At 37.2% G+C, this 21,609-nt stretch overlaps 1 protein-coding gene across 1 annotated transcript in view; it reads left to right on the top strand.

Moving 5' to 3' along the window:
• Positions 1 to 21,609, top strand: part of INPP4B (inositol polyphosphate-4-phosphatase type II B) — a 173,381-nt gene that overhangs the window by 60,710 nt on the left and 91,062 nt on the right. Inside the window, exons 7-10 of the mRNA XM_031553014.1 lie at positions 3,414 to 3,525; positions 5,920 to 5,988; positions 9,760 to 9,764; positions 12,120 to 12,266. Of these exons, the coding sequence (XP_031408874.1) occupies positions 3,414 to 3,525; positions 5,920 to 5,988; positions 9,760 to 9,764; positions 12,120 to 12,266 (333 nt within the window). The remainder of the gene's footprint in view (positions 1 to 3,413; positions 3,526 to 5,919; positions 5,989 to 9,759; positions 9,765 to 12,119; positions 12,267 to 21,609) is intronic.

Genomic DNA, 21,609 nt, shown 5'->3' with positions numbered 1-21,609 from the left:
TGCAGGTTTGTCAAGGTGCAATCCATGTTATACTGAACTCCTGGGGTTCTGTAGTGCATCTTGTCTCATGGCTGTAAGCAATTTGGCACAGGGACAGTCTTCACTGCAGTGAGTCACTGCAAGCTGCACTTTCAACTTTATTAAACAGCAGCAAATAAGCTTTTTCTAACCTCATGTATTTTGAAGCCCATTAATTATTTTCCTAATGATCTGCTTAACAGTGCGTGTGTGTGAGAGATTATTTTCTGTCTGTCCGAGCAAATGACCTGAAATATATACATATAATTAATGTGCAGTACTGTTTGTTTTAATACCAAGTAAAATAATACATATCTCCATCTTATTTCAGTGATCAGCATGCTTTTTTTTCCCCTACTGTGTAAATTCTGTGTAATTCTCACTTTTAATTATCTTTTAAGCTTAAGTGTCTCATTACGTTGCTTGAAAGTTTTAAACCCATGACATGTCTGTTGTTTGAAGACGGTCATGCACCAGTGGTATTTCAAATTCAGTGTCTTACACAGATAATGATGGTTTCTCCCTGGACATGCATAGAGTTCTCTGAATGCAATTACAACATAACAATCCCACTGCATTGTCTTAGAGATATTATGTTTCACATTTTAATGTTACATATGTTTAAGAACAGATCAGGAGTGAGTGATTTTGAGAAGGCCATCATTGAAAAATTTGATAGAAAATAAAATTACATCAATTGTATTTCTGCATGTACAGAGAAAGCTCAAAAACACTTCTGTGGCCACCTGTGAGCAATTAGGAGGAATATTCAGTACTCTTAGGCAATTCAGACAAGGACCAAGAAAGTGTAACTGATGTTTCCATTATTTTTTCTTTGTTATTTGGGCAGTATACTTCGTTGGCTTTTATCAGTCCGCTTGCAGACTGAGCTTCTTTTTATTCAACTTCCAATTATACTCTTAATGTGTCTTCAATCTTGAATCGGACCTGTTTTCATTTAGGTCACTGTCAAACTTGTAGGTCTCTTTGACCTTGGAAATCATGTTTCCTAAAAAAAAAAAAAGGGCAGGATTTTTCTTCTGGTAGTCAAGTGAATGGCCACGATTGCAGTCAAGTGCTGTTGCTTACTGAAGTCAGCCTGCTTATGAGGTTGTCCCTTCGAGACTTAGATTAGGACACATTAAGTTGTTGAAAAATTGTCAGTCTTGTAGCAACGCACTGGCTCCGATTTATGAAGTTGTATATGATATGCTAACATCTTCTGTATTCCCTTTTTCCTTGGAAAAGTTGTAGTCCCTTTGTTGAAGTAACTTCGTTCACATGCTGGTCGTTATCTAGGAAGAAGAAAACAAGTCTAACTATTATGTTGTAATAACTGAGAGGAATGTTCTAATTTCAGAAGGAACGTAAGCTGTTTTTCATACATTTAAAAATTATTAGGTACTTTTGCTCATAAACACCCTTTGGACATTGAACCTTTCTACCTCATTATTTTTCTTTTGTATACTTCGTTAATTAACATAGCCTTCTTTGGTTGCAAGGCTATTTAGAATTGGTTCATTTTAATTGTTTCCTTTTTTTTTTATTATCAGTAATGAATTTGTCTTAAAGCAAGTGAAGAAAAGACATGGGAAATACGGTGAATTGTGTATTTTGAAAGGGTTTTATATAAAAACATTTGATTTGTGTAGCTGCGAGATGAGTGTATTTTACTGAAACGCACATTAAAGGTATAATGACTTGTAACAAAAAATATTTAAATTGGAAGCTGGAGGTAGCTATATTTATAAATGTATATACATAAAATTTATATAAAAACTTTTGATTTAGCATGATAAATAAATATTCATGCACGAAAAGCTTGATGTGGGTGCTTAACTTCAATCGCTCCAAAAACTCAGCTTCCTCTGACCTAATTAAGACTTGATACAACATGCAAAATTCAAGATTGTGTAAAATTGTGATAGTCAGGGTTTTGCACCCTGTATTTCGGCCATTAACCTGAGAAAGCCCAAGCACCACAAGTGGCAGGAAGGCTGAGCCAACATGGGCCTGGCCTGCGTGGGTGCGGGGCCTACATGCATTGGCGCTGCTTGGGTGCGGGGCCTACATGCATTGGCGCTGTGCCACTCAGGAGCTCTTGTGACTCCAAATGTAGTGGGCTTTATCTTGCCTACTTGCTCAGAGTTGTGATTCTACACCATAGTAGTCGTGTACGACAGAGCCAGTGCTTGGCTATGGGCTCTATCCTGGTAGGGAAAATTTTGAGAATAGTGGTTGGTTGGTTTTTTAATTGATACTTTACTTGTATGATATGATGTGGTGGTGTTTGTTTGTTTTTTTTTAAGATCTATAAGCGTGTCCATGCTAAACTTGAATTTGTTGTTTTGCAGTGAGGGTTTCCCCAGGAATGTGGGTGTTTTTATTGGAAATACTAGTCTAATATTTTTTCTATGTATTTCCTTCTTGCTGCTCTACAACTTTGCATCTTTATTTCTGAGTTGATATATGGTATTGCCACAGATCCATTTGTTCTTGTTCTTCCACTCTGTGCTTTTCAATTTTGCTAAACTTATTATTGTCATTGCTAATTTCTGCTTGGTGTGTGTTGTATTAGTTTTTTTCATTACTGTCAAATGGTCTGTTAACGTTTATTTCCTCCCTTCCAAAAAATCCAGCCATTCAGAATAAGCCAGAGGAGACAGACTGTGCAGCCTTGGTATTTTGACTAAAGTTTTGCTGTCAGTGAAAGCCACAAAGCATTGAATTGTTTTAGTTTAAAGCCTTATTTCTGCTGAAAGGTAGCATACAGTATTCTTTGTTTTGACATGCAGTTGGAATTACCTTTTATTTTTTCCCAAAATTATTTGTAGAAATAGTGAAATAGGAATTCACCTGCAATTATGTTATCTTCTCCCACTTAGGTAAAGAAATGGAACTCATTCTGTATAACTACCCTGTAGAGATACTACAAAAAGAAAAGTGAGATTTAGATTTGTTTCACTCTTGAGATTTAGCGACAAATGTATTAACCTACTGAACGCGTTCTTTGCAGATTGTTAGGAAACAAAGCATCGCACTGTGTAGTGAGACTGCAGGTAATAAGTGAGCTATTGGCACAACAAGTAATGGCCCTTTTCCTCTACAATCCACAGACAAAATACCATCTAGAATGAAAACTTGACAACATGCATGGGTGGTTTTTCCACCATTTGTAGCAGCTTCCAGTCCGCAGTTTTATGATGAAAACATTCCGTGTTAGAAGCAATATACAGAAAACATAATAAGCCTTATGGTTAATGTTTCCTCTATGGATGTAAATACACATCTGTGCAGCTAGACAGAAAAGGGAACTAAATGTTTACTGAAAATATTTTTATTAATGGAATGAGATGCTGCGTAAGACCCAATGTCATGGGATTTTTTTTTTCCAGAACTTCCGATGGTGGAAAGACAGTTGGTACCATTGAAGTCAATCTTGTGAAGATGGGAGAACTAGAAGATGGGGAACCATGCCACATCACAACAGATTCACAGGATCAAAAGGTAACAACTCAGTTGATTGCACAAACTTAAACAGAATTATTAGTTGCATGAGATAATTAAATTACTCATACCACGTTGTGTTATTAAAAAAATTATGGGATAAAGTACTGCTCACACTTAATCTCTCAAAAATAAAAATAAATGGTATGAAAACACGCAAAATTATCCTGTTATTGATTTCCTAGTCCCTCTTCTTTAGAAAAAAAAAAAAGAGTTGATTTTGATTTCAGCTGATCATCTTTAATCACTCCTGATCAATACCTGTCTGTAGAGACACCATAAATATGATTTTTTTTCCCTTGGACAGTTCCTCTGTTTTCTGCCATTGAAGTCCTGTTCACGTGGATTTTTAAGTGCAGCCAATGCCCACAGTACTGAAAACCTGGAAAGAATGGCAGACAGGCAAGCCAAAGAAGAGGTGAATCCCCTTAAAAAAGTGACAGATTCAGCTGCTTTTCATGGGAGCATACAGTGGTGTGGAAAAAATCTGTGGATGTAGTGGGTGGCAGTGGTGGTACTTCAGTGCTAGAATAGGGAAGTGTTGAGCAGAGGATGTGTGTAGGGGTTTTGAATTGGGGCAAATGTGGTGAGAGGCAAGAGGAAGAGCGGAAGGGGGTTGGAAAGGGTAAAAATGCTCTCCAGCAGGCAAGTCTTGCAGCCAGAAGTGGTGGAGATGCCAGCTGGAGATGAAAGAGTGGGAATGGATTTGGAAAGAATACGAGAACCAAAGGAGGGATGGAAAGGATGGATAACAAGAGACTTGGGCTAGGAAAAGATTCAGAAACAACCGCTCTGAATGATGAAGTTGGATGGTTTTCAGTTAATAAAAAAAATTTTTACTGAGTCCCTAGTCTAATGACGACTGACGTACCTGAGCAGTCACTACCACTCGATATCTGTCTCTGCAGCCTCATTCACACTGATTTTTTGTAACCCTAATACTATGAATATACTTCAAGTACTTCCCTTACTCTGCTCTTCAAGGAGGGAGGGGAAAAAAAAAAAAAAAGAACAAATCTGAGAAAATGGTACAGGGGATTCAAATTTAAGTATCGCATTCTTTTTTATTTGGAGAGAAAATACACAAAAGAATGTGTATTTGGAGTGAATGATGCTGCGAGTATCTTTTCACTCTAAAAAACTCTAAGGTGATACTGACACTTGTGTTTTTTTTAACCATCCTTGTTGTTAGGACCCCAAAGTACTTTTAAAAACATAGACTACTGGGACTAATACCAAAGTGGCCAACAAATACTATGAAATCTTTCTTGTTTTGTACTGTGGAATGTCTACAAGATATGCAAAACTGTTTCTCTAGCCTTCTCTTTTTATTTTATTTTTATCCTCTTCCGAAGTGTTGAAGGAGATTTGGCACAATTATTTGACATGTGTGACTTGTGGAAGCAAAAAGGCTTTTAAAAGACTCTTTCTAAGGGATCTAATACTTGAAGAAAGAACAACCTTGTGACAATTTTTGATCTTAACAGCAGTCATTGTTTTTTTATTAGTTGTGTCATGTTGTTGGATCGTGGAGTCTGTTTGTATGTTCATAGTGGAGATACAGTTTGAGTATATTCCCAAAAAACAATTGTGAGGATGTAGAGATGCTGTATTACTTAAAAGAAATAAGTTTTGAATTAGATTTGCGAACTCAGTTACTCGTGGAGGAATAAGCTGATTGTTCAATTCTACCTGATATGTCAAGTGGTAGGGAGTACCTCATGTCTTGCTCTTCGGTTGAAGATCTGCAGCAGAAAATCTTAGGAAGAGCCATGGTAACTGAGTTTACTATCATCTTCAGAAACCTTTTTTCTGACTGAGGGAGGAACGTGAAAAATATCAATACTAGCACATTTAAAAGTGGATTTATGCCAGTGGACTTCTAGCAGTTGATTTTTCCATTAACTTTTGATACTTTTATACACTAACCTTATCAAGGCAAACATCTTCTAATTCACTTGTATAACAGATGACTTCAATCACAAACCACAACCACATTTTAAAGATTTGTGGCTTCTACTTCTGCCTTGTTTAAAAACTCATTGAGTGCTTTCTGACACCGTGTATGTGAAAGCTACCTTACTGAAAGAAATCCCTCTGAAACCACATGATTTGTCAAAAGTTATCTTAGCCTGTGCCTTTGTATTGGCAGGAAATCTTTCTGTTATGGAATAGCTGACCATACGTTGTCATCTTCATGAGTGAAGTACTTCTGAATGTTTTGCTGTATATTGGAACATACAGAGAAAGAAATCTGAATGGTAATTAATGGTAGGGTTGGGAAGTTATCAATGTTCTTTTTAGTCTGTTACTTATAAGCTGCTTTTATAAACTCCTTGTCACGCCACAATTTGCAAATATAAACTATTCTTTTTCTTTGTGTTTCTTTTGTAGTGTGCATTGGTTCGTGAGTGTACAGCATCCGAAGGCATAAGTGGTAAAGACAACTTGCCTTCATTAAATGCAGGTGAGTATTTTAACTTCCATATAGGAGGTGATTATTGGACTATCTGGTCTTGAAGAAATCACAAAAATTTGGAGCAGATATCTTTAAGGACTCCTTATAACATGTAGAGACTTATTAATATTTTATGTATTTTTGACTGTGTCATTTTTCTAACAAATGTGAAGAAATCTTTCAGACATGTAATGCTTTTTGAAATACTGCTGTTGAAATCTCCCATTCCAACATCTTTACAATTCAGTGATTTTTCAAGACTGTCATTGACTTCAGTGGGCATGGAATTAACCTCATAAGTTTTTGTCATGTCATTGCATGACATCCTGTTAAAATAATTATGTCCTATTTGCAATTGAATACCCAGGAGAATTAATCTTTCTCACAGTTGATGGCGTGGCAATTTCAGTTCAATCTGGAAGCTGGTCATCCTAAAACTGAGATACTGATGGGCAAGGCATTCTCAGTTCTAGTTCTGCTCTGCCCTTGTCTGTACTTAACTGAAGTAGAATTCTTTTTCAGTATACTGAGAAATATTACATGCTGATATGTTGCACCATAAAAGTTTTACTAGCCCAAGTTTATGAATCTCTACTGCTCTACAGTAACAATGTCAGAAATAAGTTAGATGTGTTATCTGAAACCACAGCACTGCCAACTATTCCGTGCATTAGCTGCAGGCAGTTGAAGAGAAATGTCACTGAAGTTTTAACATTTTTAAAACCTTTATAAAAACTTTCTTATTACTTCGCTGATAGGACAGGAGACATAGTAGTTCAGTTTTGCAGTCTGATGGAAGCACTAGAAACACACCAAAATAGTCTTCCTGTGCATGAATGAAAGGTGTCTTTTTTTCCCCGTGATGTGTTGAGACTAGATCAGAACCAGAGGAAACTTTTTAGAACTGCAGTTTCTTGTTACTGATTCAATGTGAGGCTAGAACTGTTTGTAGAAAAGATAATCATTGAGAATCTCTAAGTGGACAGGAACCACATCTGCTTACAGAAATTCCTGAACTGGAAATAGCTGGAGGCAAGGAGTGTTTGTAGGCATATGTTTATAGCTTTTCTTGGAGACAAGGTACAGGGCCATTTGGATGATCTGGTCAAACTTAATGCAGCTCCTTGATTCTGAATGTCATCCAAATAGTGAGTGTCAGAGCAATTTTTAATCAGAAAAAAGTGTTGCTGTTTGCAAATGATTTTTTTTTTTAATTCGTTGCCTGCTTTAGGTAAACTTGGTTGTTTTTTGTTTTTTGTTTTGTTTTTTTGATGGGCAAATGTTGTATTGTGGGGAATAAGTAGTGGTAAATTCTTGGAGCTCTCCAAGTAGGTATCAGCTTTACAAACAATGAAGTTGAGGCCTCTTTGCCAAGAGTGAATGTGATTCTACAATGTATCTAGGCTGCACTTAGGTATCTATGTTTATTGTTCTCATATACAGTTACATAACATAAAATTGACCATCACCTTTTCCAGAGTTTTTGTGTGTTTTATTTTAAAAAATAATTGAGAGGAAAAAGCAAAATTGAAGATGTCATATGAGTAATAACAGCATAAAGATATTGGAAAGAGTTTTCAGATGCAGGAAGTTTGTTCTAGTAAGGACTTATTTCTCCATTTGCTTTCTGTACTCGTGACTTCCTCTTCTTCCGTAGCATTGCCTATGCTCTCAATAGACACCGGGCATCAATTTCAAGTTTTGTCAGTCCCACTCTTTTCACCTTATTCTTACTGAATTCACCATTCCTTTTCTTAAGAAATTCTTGCTTTCCTTTTCTACTTCCAGCCTCTTTTCCCAACCAGTCAAGCTTCTTTCCCAGCATGTCTCCATGACTGAGCTTTATGTCGATTAGAACTCTCTCTGTTGCCTGGAAATGGGCTTTCTGAAATGGGTACTAGTGTTGCCTTTAAGCATATTGTACCATACGTGAGCTGTGTCCAAAAAAGGTATTCATCCACTCTGTAGGAATGACACATCCACAGTCGTATTAGTATTAGAAACTAGAAATTACACATCTTCAAAAGAAGTTGACCCCTGGTGCATGTATAACGTGTTTAGCTCAAGTCTATTTGTTTCAATTATTTACTTACTAAGATTTCTTTCCTTAGGCTTAGATCACTGTCAGATCTTGGTGGGTTCTCATGGATATGGTAATTAGAAGACTTATTGTCAGAATTCAAGTTTATAAAGCGCAAAAGATTACAGATCTCATAATTCTAACATTGTAGACCTTCCTGTATTTTCTTGCCTCATTCTCCAAACAACTGGACCATTTTTGCTAGAAATTTCTAAAAATAATTTATTTAAATCAGGCAAAATTTGGCGTGGCAAAATCAGAGGCAAGGAATGAAAGGAAAGGAAGAAGAATGTGGTAGAAGGTGAGAGTTACAGCCTGCCTGCACTGTACCTTGCCTACGCTACTCTCCCTGCTGTGTACATGTAGAAGTACAATAAACACATATTCCACAGACGTATTTATTACATGTGTATGCTGTTGTAAACTGTTCTATCTCCCCGATGTTGTTAATCAGGCCTTCAAAACTATGAAACTGAAAAAAATACCCATATATTTATCTTAAAGCCTGTTGGCGTTATTCTGAAACTTAAGACTTTTTATATTTAACTCAGAGTCCTTGGGTTTTGAGGCAATTAATGAGTCAGGGAATGAGTATATTTCACAGATACATGTAATCGTTCCATTATATCCCCAAGGATTGAATCTATATGTGTCAATGTTGAGTTATGCATTTCTAATACAGGAATGCTTGTCAGCAAACCTATTACTCTTGGCAATGACAAAAAGAATAAAAGTGATTGAAATTAAGCAAAAATTAAGGAAGCTGAAAATTATCTGATCATAATACATCTATCCTAAGAAAGGAAGGTATAAATAGAAACACTAATAGTAAATGGGTATATGGCAGCAGTATGCTTTGAATTGTGTTGGATAGGGAGCAAGAATGAAAACAGCACTGGATCTCTTATTAATTTTTTATTTTATTTACAAGGGAAGCAGTGAGAAATATATTGCATGAAGTAAAAAGCGCAGAGATCTTAAAAAATGAGAATGTGCAAAAGTATGGATAGTCAAATATATGGTACTGGCTTTAAAGCTTTGTGCTATAAAGAAGTAATTGTAAAGTAAATCTTTCTTTTTTTAAACCACTGAAGTTCATCTCAAATTGCTTTTTTCCAGTGCCCTTCACGATCGCTGTCTAAATACAGGAAGGATTAAATTTATGAAACTTTCACTCATTTTAATAACTACTACTTATAAAATCTAGTTGTAGATGTACCATCCTTACTGTTTGGGTGCCAAAAGCCATCTGGATTTCTTTTTTAGGCCATTTGGTGAAATTAGAAAGAAAAACATCTAAGAATTTTATGGAGTCACATAAACATTTCAGTGTTTCGCTTCACAGGAAAAGAAAATACTGTGCAGCTCTTATTGTTGACCTCACAAAGTAGCAAGCAATAATGAAAATCAGAATTACTTGGTTTCCTTCCAGTCTTCTTTTTTCTGTGTTTATAAATGAAATTTGCTTCATAAACGCATGGAAAGATGTTTCTGCTGTTTTCTTGCTTTTCCTTTTCCTTATTTTTTTAAATAAAAACTGTAAATGGCTTCCAGTCTGCAATTTCAGTAGCAGAAATGTTACCATTAAGTAGTATCTAAAATGACTTAATTCTAAAAATGATAAAAGAAACAACTTTGGATCCATGTTTCCAAAGCGATACTAGTCTTCCTTACAGTTATGCTGCAATACTTTTAGTCTGTGTTTTTTTTTCCGTTGGTCAGAGGCTTTTGCTGTTTTGTTTTACTGGTGGTGATGATGAAGAGAAATGCGGGGGGAAGAGACTGCTAAGCATTCACTGCTTAGCTAACCATTTTGTGTACGTGCATTAGGTTCTCACAGACAAATAAGAATTTTGTGAATGTAATAGACTGAATGCAGACTCAGGTGTTGCTCTTGGAAAAACTTGCTTTATTGGAAAGTAAAAATAAAAAGGAGAAATAGTGAAGACTTTTCCATCTAGGTCATCATTATTTGAAATCTCATGGTAAATGTTACCAGCCTGCTTCATAATGAACAGGTGGTGCTACAAAATAAATAAATCAAAGAAAGAAAAATTGACCTGTTCTGACTGTTTTTCTATTTTAAGACAGTCCTGACTTAACCAAGGTTATTGAGCTCCCTCTGATTTCTGGAGATTGTCATTCTATGTCTTGTTAATGGAAGATGATCGGTGCTTTTTATCTTCTTTATGGATTGACAGAGGCTCTCAACATCATTGAAAATTCGATTTTATTAACATAAAAGAATCTCCGTGGAAAGCAAGGAAAATAGGCGAACGTCACATTTTAATGAAGTAATAGAGTAAAGCCCAGACACAGGATGCAAGTTGATCGTATGTTGAAGATGTTTTTCTTTTTTGTGGATCCCCAAGCTGTAAAATGTGTGTACTGACGTTTGAATATTGGGGTACTTGGGGTGCTAATAATGAACGGAAATTCCTATTGTTCATTTGCCAGTTCCATCAATCACCTATTATGCCTGTTTTACAATAGTAAGTCAGAATCCAGTTTTTGTAAATAAAATCGATCATAAAAGCAGAAAGATTGTAAAAGGCTTTTAATTTCTAATCAGACTAGGTGAAGAGATCTCAATGAAATGATGGAAATTGAAAAGGAGCATGAATTTTTGCAGCATTCCTTTCTTTACCAGCAGTTGTTTTATTACAGATACCGCTGAATCTCTCGTCTTGTTTCAGGCTTTTCTTGGAGGATTTCTTGATTAGTTATACAAGACTACTTGTGTAACTTTAATAACTTACTCTGTTTTTCATTCTCTGTAAATCAGCCTACACAGGCAATAATGATTGCAGTGAGTTGTAAAAGAAGCTGATATTCTTAATAGTTGTCATGGTTGCCACATAGTTGCCATTGGGAGTTAAAGGGTTAGTGCTGCAGTTTCCTCAGAAGAGAATAATGAACTCTTTAACTCCCAGTGCGCTGCATGATATTATGATGATGAAAAACTATGAAACCATGACAATGGTATATATCATATTGACAAGAAGTTTCTTCTTAGCACACGTGGGAAATGCTTTTGTTTGAGTTACAGACCATTCAGTGGCAGATCAATTGATACCCAGTCTAAGGCAGCTTCTTCCATAAGGCTGGTAGTAGCAAAGTACTTTTGGAGGTTTTGGATAGCTGTCTGAAGTCATTCTGCATTAGCAAGCTGCTAATGTGTGTGTTTGATGACAGTAATTTGTGTCCCATGTGGCTTATTTACAAAGTCAAATGATACTTTCCTTTCTCAGCTTTTTCCCCAATGGTTAAGAGTGGGGTGGATATAGGGAAGAAAGGAGAGCACAGAAATTTCCCACCTGAACACGATTGAAAGGTCAGAGCAGAAATATTGCCAGGAGCTTTAAGGTGAAAAACACTGTGGGTTTTAAGGATAAACTTGTAAGACATGAAGTATCTTGGTTTTCCTAAATATTTTGATTTTCTTATGCCACGCTACAAGTTACAGTCGCAACCTGGGAATAGAGCATTATGATATGTTTACAGGATTGTAACCTTTACTTCTATGAAGTACCAGTTTCTTGATCATATCGATGGTAAAGTTTCCATTTACATTATCATGGAAACACATCATCTATTAACATTAATGACTCCTCTGCGTACGTATCATGGAGAAGATGTATAGAATACTGCTGAACTGCAGGACACACTTCACTTGTCCAGTGAAATTTATTATTCATGTGATTCTAGCATATAGTAGGTGATAGCGCTGACTGCGACAAGTTCATTGTTGTGCATTTTGTTTTTCCTAACTGTATCTTAAGTGTAAGAATAGAGAGCATAACTTTTCTTTCTACTGCATTGAAGTACTAAATTTGCAGAATACCTGCTGCGATTTATCTACTGTATTAGCAAAACTTGGTCCTCTACATGCTACTATAATAAATAAAATACTAACGTATTTAATAGATTCTTAATGGTTTTTAAAGTAATTCTACAACGGGAGGAAATAATGTATTGTTTTTAGATATTTTGTTCTCATAAATTTTCGGTCATATAACCACAGGAAAGCAACTTTATAATTTTTCTTCTCTGCAGTGTTAAAAACCCGATCTGTAAGTTGTACAGATTTCCTACTTCTGACAACAAGTGGATGCGGATCCGGGAACAGATGGCTGAGACCATCCTCTCCTTCCATGTTCCTAAAGAACTGATCAATCTACACATAAAGGAGGATATGAGAAGGTAAGGATGAGGAATTAGCAGTAGTGAATACGACATATTTTCTTAGTAAGAATAAAATACATGATGAGCTAAAAACATAAATTTGAACTATGAAGTAGGCCAAGTGTACTGTTCTAGGGCAACAAAGCTGGTCTGGGGTCTGGAGCACAGGCCTTGTGAGGAGCGGCTGAAGGAGCTGGGATTGTTCAGTCTGGAGAAGAGGAGGCTCAGGGGAGACCTTATTGCTCTCTATAACTGCCTGAAGGGAGGTTGTAGTGAGCTGGGGGTCGACCTCTTCTCTCATGTAACTGATGATAGAAATAGAGAGAATGGCTTCAAGCTGTGCCAGGGGAGATTTAAGTTGGACGTTAGGAAATGCTGCTTTCCTGAAAAAGTGGTCAGGGGCACTGGAATGGGCTGCCCAGGGAGGTGGTGGAGTCTCCGACCCTGGAGGTACTCAAGGAACATTTGGATTTTGTGTTGAGGGACATGGTTTAGTGAGAACTGTTGGTGATAGGTGGATGGTTGGACTGGATGATCTTGAAGATCTTTTCCAACCTTGGTGTTTCTGTGAACCTGTGATTCTTTGGACTTCTGAGGCTTTGCAACTGTAGCTGAACAACAGAATTGACTGTCAGAATTCTCTAAGACTGCAGTGATTCATAAGTTCTGAGCAATGGTCTGTTTTAGAGTACAGTCATGATTTGAAATGTATAAGAATCAACATTTGGTTAACAGCATACATTTTTGGAAAAGCTAATGTTTTGTAAAGAAACAACACATGACAGGGGTGTGAACTATATTGTAGTGTTTTGTTTTGTACTTTGGCAACACTTAATATCACAGACAAATATTATGCAAGCAATGGCAAGTAGCATGTTTGTCGTTAGTGAAGAAGCAATGAGAATATAAATCACTTTTCTTCTAGCTAATTTACCTTAATTGATGTGAGAAAGATTTATAAAAATAGTCGAATTATGTAGCCTTAGCTCACGTTGGGCCTTTTAGTCAGGCAAGCCGTTGTAAAATCAATGCTGTGTGAATGGCCTGGGAGAAAAAGAGGGAGCACCAGTGGCCTTAAACCTTTTGTATACTGAAATTTCCACTTCATGTGCTAGAACTGCAACTTGCCCTTAAATAGAACTGTAAATTCTGCTGGTACAACTGGGCAAAAGGTTTCAAGTGGTCTCAGGCTTCCCTAAATGCTTACCTGCTTTTCCTAGTAGTGCTGAATGATGCAGGAAAATGTTGCTACTTCTGCCATTACACTTGCCTCACGTAAGTGGGCATCTTCTCTCATGCGTAAGAGTAGCCTTGTGAGCTAATGCTGCATCCCTAAGCTAAACCTGTGTGCTTTCAGGTAATCCCTCTTCAGCAACCCAGCAAGAAGCCTTGCCTGTCGTTGTTTACAGGAGGTCCTGCAGTAGGGGTTCCTGTCTTAATAATTATTGTTAAGCCCATCTACTGCATCTGTGTGATTTTCTTTCTGTGATAGTTCACAATCTTGCATTTAATAAGTCAGTGGGCTGGTATGTTAACCACTTAGTTGTGGTGATGATGGGTTATAAAAGCATATGTGAATTGATATAATACTTGATTTTTTTCATTAGTGCCATGTTTAGGTGCTCGTGGCCAGATCTAGTTTGAGAATACTAATATGTAAGGGTTTTATAGTAAGCAATAAAAATTGATCATGCTGACTGTATAGCTCATCCACTTCTCAAATTTATATTTCCCAATAGGTAAATGCTATTTTAGAGTCAGAGAATTACTTTAATCACTTTTATTTCTTATGCATTATCAACTCCAAAGCCACTGTGCAAATACCAGTACTTGGTGTTATTTCACAATATAGCATTCGTCTCTTTGGAACAACTCATAGTATTGTTTTATTGTTTATTTCTGTTAAATGATCATCCAATACCCACTGTAACAAAGAAATGCTTTGAGGAAGAAACCTACTTAAATGTGGCTTGATGATTGAAGCACATGCTTCTGGTTTTTCTGACTGCCAGCGTGGTTAGCTGTAAAGTCTGGTTAGAAGTCTGGATGCGACAGTGAGAGGGACAAGTTGGTTGCATCAGTCTGAAGGAGGAGGTAAAATCAAGAGAAGCAGGAACTTCTGGTGGGATATTAGCAGATTGGGGTGGAGTAGGAACATCTGTGTTGCTTATCAGTGTATAAGCTTGTAGGTTGGAGCTTCAGCTTTGTACCTGCTTTGCTGTCTGAAATAATTGCAAAGATTTGTGCTCCTACAGACTCCATACGTTTGTGAAGTAGTACGTTAAAGTAAGGAGAAAATTGTTATGCTTGTCCTTGAACTCTTAAAAAACTTAGACTGTACCTTCTCAAGGCTATTCTTTCTGAAGTATTCATCTCTACGTGTTGTCTTTTCCCTGGTTAGTGTAAAGGAATAAATATTTTTGTCTCAGCCCATGTTGTACTGTATTCAGCGTGTTTCATTTTATTCCTTTAGTTTAGTCAGGTTGCTTCAGTATTGTCAGGTCTGAAGGAGTTACTTAAAACAAATATCCAAGCGTAATGTTAAACCTATTCAGTATTGCAGTTCTCTTTTTTTGTAAGTCTTAAGACTGTTTATCACTTGATTAAACTAGTGTTCATTGTTAACAGAATATTTTCATTTTTTTAACTTGATATTCTGAAATATGTAACCTCTGAGAGTGTTTAACATTGTTTTTTAGTATGGTGTAATGCTTTTAAGGATATTCTTGCATTTGAGATACTAACCTTCAGACCTCCTTGGAAGAAGTTTCAATAGGGGGTGTGTGGTCATTTTTATTGTTCTAAAAAAGTTAATTTAGTCTAGTTTTCTGCTTTTTATTGAAAAAGTTTCCTTCTCAAGACTTTCCGATGAGTGCTTTCCACTCTAGTAAGTATTTCTTTACACAGATCTTCTCTTTTGCATTCATCACACAAGACTAGCAAACCAGTTTTTCTAACACAGTGATTATGAAAAAGGCTAGTAGTTTACAATAACTAGTTCGGAAAGTTTGTCAGCCTGTGGAATCTAAGCTTGTAGTTGTAGAAGAAGCTTGTGTTGCACTAAATCAGCATAGCAAGAGAATTGTGGAACTAAAGTAGAAACTACCATACGTATTTCTTTCAAACTTGAACTGGCGTGTTCCAACTTACCTGCTGCATCAGGAATGGCTGGCCTGTCTCAAGTCCAGCAGACTTTTCTTGTGCCATCTCTGCTGTGGCCAATACAGTACAGACTTCGCAATCTGTTTTGGGAATTCTTTCATGCAGCGTTCCAGAACGAGGAAAAATTTTGAATTGTTTGGAAGATGTGTGCATTGCTATTGCCTTTTAATACAAAAATTGCTGGAGCGGACATTGATCTTCTGGATCTTTGCGTGCTATTTCTTAAATTACTTTGTTTTGAACAATGGCATGGCGAAATTGTTGTGTGGATGTAGGTAGTATATAGGTAATACCTATGTTTCTGATAGCACTAAATCGTGTGCAATTTTGTCATTTCATGTCACTTGGGGATGCAGAGAATATGTTTAGAGGCAGTAAAATGTAACCATGATTTTAATAGTTTTACGTAATGTTATTTTTACTCGAGTCATAAAGATCAGCACTGTTTGTTTCGAATGAAGTTCTGATCAGTAAATTGGAATAAAAAAGCACCCGCAAAAGTACTTAGGTGCTTGAGTAATCATGCAGTTAATAATATGATGAATCTTGCCACGTACTTGACTCCAATCCGAAAGAAACAAAGTTCTAAATAAAAACTCTGAGGTAAATGTTATTTCAGCTTTGTGATAGAAGCAAAAGCATTGTCTTAAAAATCTGACTCAAGCCGATTCCTCTGATTTCACTGTATCCTGATGAAATAGGAAAATGTAAAAACAAACAAAAAGAGCAAACAATTCTATACATAATTGCTAGTTACTAAAAGTAGAATTTTGGACAAAATGTGAATTCCACAGGTGCCATTCTAAGTATTACTGAATTCTTATAATCATGTGATCAAGGGAAAACTATTCTTCTGATATTTTAAGTCAGTCATAAACTTAACCTCAAATGTGCATATTGAAGATTTTAGTATTTTAAAGATAAACGTAGATAATAAAATATCCCAGGAACGGAAACAGTTATAAGGCAAGGAAGAAGAAACAGCTTTAATTTAGCTTGGTTGTTGCCTACGATTTTAGATAATAGAAAAGAGGTGGTGGTGGACAGAAATGCAAAATAACTTTTAAAACTTTAGCTGCCAGGAACAGTATAAAATATTCTCAAGACAGCAAATTCCAGTCAATTTTCCATATATATGCAGGAAACATGTTTTAAAAATGGTATTCTTAACTGTATTTTATTTGCTTATATTTATTTTGGGGACAAATATTTTAGATGACACAGTCTGCATTCAGGTTTTTTCTTAACTCCCAGGTTGGAATTATCGGAAACCAAAACAGTTCTTAGAAATTCTGTAAGAGAAAAAAAAAAATCTATTTTCAAGAGGTTCTAAATGAAAAAACAAACAAACAAACAAAAGTTAGGAATTAGAGAAAAATCTTTGTACCTTCTTGTAGTACTTCCCTCAGAAGGAATTAAATTTTCTGTAGTAACTATTTGTTTGCTTTAGTAACAATATAGCAAAGAGGCTATGATTTTATTATTTCTGGAAAAGATGTTGTTTTGATGGGTTATTGCCACAGGGTCCACTACTTGGTATAAAAAGAAATACAGAACTAATTTTATCTGCTTCTATTCTACTGTGAGGTGTAATGGTTACCCGTAAATACGTACTCTTCAAAGTAAATTTTGTTAGGAGAAAGAATTCCCGTGCTCCTTTCCTTAGGAGTAAACTTCTAAGCTTCTGTTACATTAAAGTGATTGACTCATACCCTGAAGTTTATGGTTCATATTTACTCCAGAGCTCTTGTTTGACTAAGTTCAGAATATTTATTAATTTTATTCTGTTTCTACATCCTTGTATCCAGTATGTTAAGAACAGTTGTTCCTGATGCAGACCTCCTGACAAGGGCTGTTTAAATAGACACTATCAACATAAATAATACAATAAATTCTTGTTGCATCTTTCCAGTACTAGGAATAGTTTTCTACAATCATGAATCTAAAGTGTAATTAAATAGAAGCGTGAGTTGCTAAATCAAATGGTACGATATTAATTTGAAGCCTGGGTGCTCGACCTTCATTTGATAATCAAATTGCTGAATATTTTCTTGGAAGCAAAAAAATTGCATCTGGTTTTAAGGTTTGAGTCCAATGGCAACATTATCCGGTCATGCAATCTTTACAAATCTGTGGTTGCCCTGATGTACACCAGTTCCTAAACTGTCTTGCATATCAGTATAACATGCTGCATGACTATTCTTCCCACCAGCAGGAGAAAGCTAGATAAAGCTCAGGTCTCCTAAAGAGCTAGTAGTCCATGGATTGTGAATCATCCTCAGAGTAAAAGCTCTTGTGGACAGGAGACTGAAATAAAAGATTCAGGACTTTCTCACAGTGCTTTCGGATCCTAAGGAGTTTCGTAATTTATTTTGGAAATTTTCATCTCTTTAAAACTGTGTTAACATCAGTGATTTGTAAATCCTTGTACTAATGATCAACCAGGTAATTTCAGCAAAGGAGGACTTTGTATTGAATTTTATGGATCTCACCTATCTCAAAGGGGAAACAGATCCTAGCCCAGTAACTGGCAGGGCTCTTTGAGAGGCCTTTAAACTAGGTATAAAGGGGAACGGGTTAAAAAGAGGCTTGCTAGAGATGAGCCCGGGGGAATGCTGATGGGACTGGGAGTGAGGCTAATGGCTCAGCTGAAGTGCATCTACACCAGCGTGTGTGCAGCACGGGCAACAAACAGGAGGAGCTGGAAGCCACTGTGCAGCAGGCAAGCTGTGACTTAGTTGCCTGTACAGAAGAGTGGTGGGATTGCTGCCATGGCTATAGTGCTACAATAGGTGGCTACAAGCAAAACTGCTACCTTGGACTTCTGGAGGGCAGAATTGTTCAGGACATAGGTAGGGAGGGTTCCTTTGGATTCAGTCCTGAAAGGCAGAGGGGTCCCGGAAGGCTGGTCACTCCTCAAGAAGGAACTCTTAGAGGTGAAGAAGCAGACTGTCTTCCTGTGCCATAAGATGACCCAGCAGGAAAAAAGACCTCCATGGATGACCGGGGAACATTTTCTGACACTCAAAGACAAAAAGAGCCTACCTGCTATGGAAGAAGGGGTGTGCAACTTGGGGAAAGTACATAGAAGTTGTTAGGACATGTACGAAGAAAATTAGAAAGGTAAATGCCAAGCTTGAACTCAACCTGGCCACTGCAGTAAAAGCGAACAAAAAACTTTCACAAATTTATTAACAGTAAAAGGAGGGCTAAGGAGAATCTCTATCCTTTACTGAATGTGACAGGGAATGTGACCACTGAGGATAAGGAAAAGGCTGAGGTTCTCAATGCTTTCTTTACGTCTGTCTTTAAAAGGCAGAGCAGTTATCCTCAGGGTACTCTACCTGGAAGCCTAGGATGGGGAACAGAATAAACCCCCTGCAATTCAGGTGGAAACAGAGACTTGCTGCTCCACCTGGACTATCAAAAGTCCATAGAACCATTCAACCGTAATGGGAAGTACTTAATGAAAGCTTGGCGTAATTAGGCTACTAAAATAAGAAGTTTGATGTGAAATGGAGAGAGTGCCATTTGTCTTAGATTAGATGGAGGAGGAATGGGGCAGCCTGTTTATATTTGTACTTTGAGTGGGTACAAAATAGGCCAAATTATTGTCAAGACATCAAAAGAAGATATGGAAGTAATCAAGACAGGAAGCAATAAAAAGAGAGGCGCTTTTGTTGTTGAGAGTTTCCATTGTGCATTTGTTGTGGTTTAACTTGGCAGGTTTTAAGCACCATACAGTCGTTCACTCAGTCCCCTTTTTCCAAGTGGAAATTGAAAGGGGAAAAAAAGAGTTTGAGGGTTGAGATAAAACTTTTTAAAAAGATAGAGAAAAGGAAAAAAGATTAAATATATATATACATCATGTATGTGTGTGTGTCACATATATACACATATATATATGATGTGTGTGTGTATATATATGTATATATGTATATATATATGTATATATATGATGTGTATATATGTGTGTGAATGTATATAACGTGATGGACAAGCAATTGTTCATCACCTGCTGACATCATCAGCTAGACCCTCAAGCAGTGGAAGAGAGATGGACTCCCACCCCCTTCAAAACTCTCCTTCCGCATGATATCATAGAATTGTACAATAGTACAATAGTTTGGATCAGGACCTTTAAGATCTTGTAGTTGCAACCCCCCTGCTATCAGCAGGGACACCTCCTTCTAGACCAGCTTGCTCACAGCCCCGTCCAGCCTGGTCTTGAGCCCCTTTAGGGATGGGGCATCCACGACCTCACTGGGCAGCCTGTTCCAGTGTCTCAGTACTCTCATGGTAAAGGTTTTTTTCTTAATATCTAGTCTGAATCTGCCCTCTTCCAGATAAAAACCACTTCCTCTATCCTGTAACTGTTGTATGATATGTAATATCCCTTTGGCCAGTTTAAGTCAGCTGTCCTAATTCTGCCCCCTTGTAACCCTTCTTTAGTATGAGACCACAAACTAGAATAGCCTTGGCTCTGTACAACGCTGCTGAGCATAGCTATAAACATCAGTGTGTTATGAACATTGTTTTTCTGTCAGAACCAAAACGTAACATCATAACAGACGCTCTGAAGAAAAGCAGTTCTGTCTCCGCTGAAACAAAGACAGCAGGGTCAGAAAAGACTGGCATGCAGACAGTTTGTGGGGCTTAGCAAGAAAATTTAGAAAGCAAAGCTTGAGTTTGCTTATGTAAGAAGGATTGAATATGATGCTGAGCACAATTTGTGTCATGTTGATAAACAAATTACCTGAAAAAGACCTAAAGAGAGAAGTTTTGGAGTGAGTGAAGAAAATGATAAATAGATGTATTTTATGTAGGTAACTCTAGAAGTGATGCCTTCTATTTTTTTTTTCTATGCAAACTACAACAGATACAAAGAGCACAATAACACTATTTAATAGAGCAAATTCACAGGTACAAAGCACTGTTTTTTCAACACTTCCACCACCATTAGCGATGCAATTTTGCTAGCCATCAACAAGAGCCTGCACAGCACGCTCATAAAAATCCATGCTGGCAGAGGTGACCTGCTGTTTCAGAGCTGCTACAGCAGTGTCTTTGCTAGGAAAATGTTGCCTACGCAGTCTGTCTTTCGTCATTCTGAACAGATCGAAGTCAGAAGGTGCCAGATCCAGATTCTATGGATCTCATATGGATCCAGATATTATATGATGGATGTGGTAGGATAGTGCAGCCGAGATTGGCCATGTGCTCCGTGGTCTTCAAACTGCTGTGGGGCCTGGTGTTACCGTGTTGCAAGAGAAAGGCTGTCGTCTTCTCCGGCCTGGCTTTGGAAGTTCTGGCTTTTAGCATATTCAGCATGGCAATGTACAGGTCAGAGCTGATGTCTTTTCTGTGCTTCAGAAGTGTTATTTTTGTTCCTGAGGGAGTATTTGCAGGACCCGCATACTGCAAACTGTGGTATTCCAATATTGCTACCATCATTTGCAATGTATTGAAGCTAATATCCAGCTCCATACACAGTTCCCTGGTTGTAATCTCCCATTTTGTGTGGATGTGCTGATTGAGATGCTCTTCGTGTCGTGGTGTGACGGCTGTGTGTGACAATTGGAAACATGGATTATTTTTTACGTTACTGTCATCACTGCTGGAACACACCACCCACGGCCTCACTGAGCTCACATCCACTGTGTGATCTCCATACATGTTCAGAAATCATCAAAGAATGTCAGTGGGTGCAAATGTTTCCTGCGTAGAGGAATTCAGTGACACACTTCTGCTTCATATGCACTTCCACACCAGAAGCCATTTTACCGGTGTCTCTCTGCTGCCATCTGTTGCATGGCAACAAAATGTAACAGGATATTGTCAGGAAGGTTCAGCCTCTGTTGCTGTACCTCCAATATCTACCTCTGACATTGTGGGCCAACATAACAAAGTAGGAGGCATTACTTTTGGAGCAGCCCTTGTACAATACTGAGATTGCTCTGAACTTACTGCTGTGTTAATAAATTGTTACAAATCCCATGCTTGAGTTGAAAACATTAATTAGTTACTTGTCTGTCCTTCGAGATGTCTGAAATATATTAAAAATACTGATTTCCATCAGTTTCACAGTTGTTATTTAATGTGTTTACTGTTTGAAATGTATTTTGAAGCTATTCAGTGAGATAAGTTCTGATATAACATAATGCAGTATTATTAAATCACTTCAAAGATGCATATATAT

This window comes from Meleagris gallopavo, chromosome 4 (assembly GCF_000146605.3).
Source record: "Meleagris gallopavo isolate NT-WF06-2002-E0010 breed Aviagen turkey brand Nicholas breeding stock chromosome 4, Turkey_5.1, whole genome shotgun sequence".
Lineage (NCBI taxonomy): Eukaryota > Metazoa > Chordata > Aves > Galliformes > Phasianidae > Meleagris > Meleagris gallopavo.
This window is presented reverse-complemented; position numbering and strand designations above follow the sequence as displayed.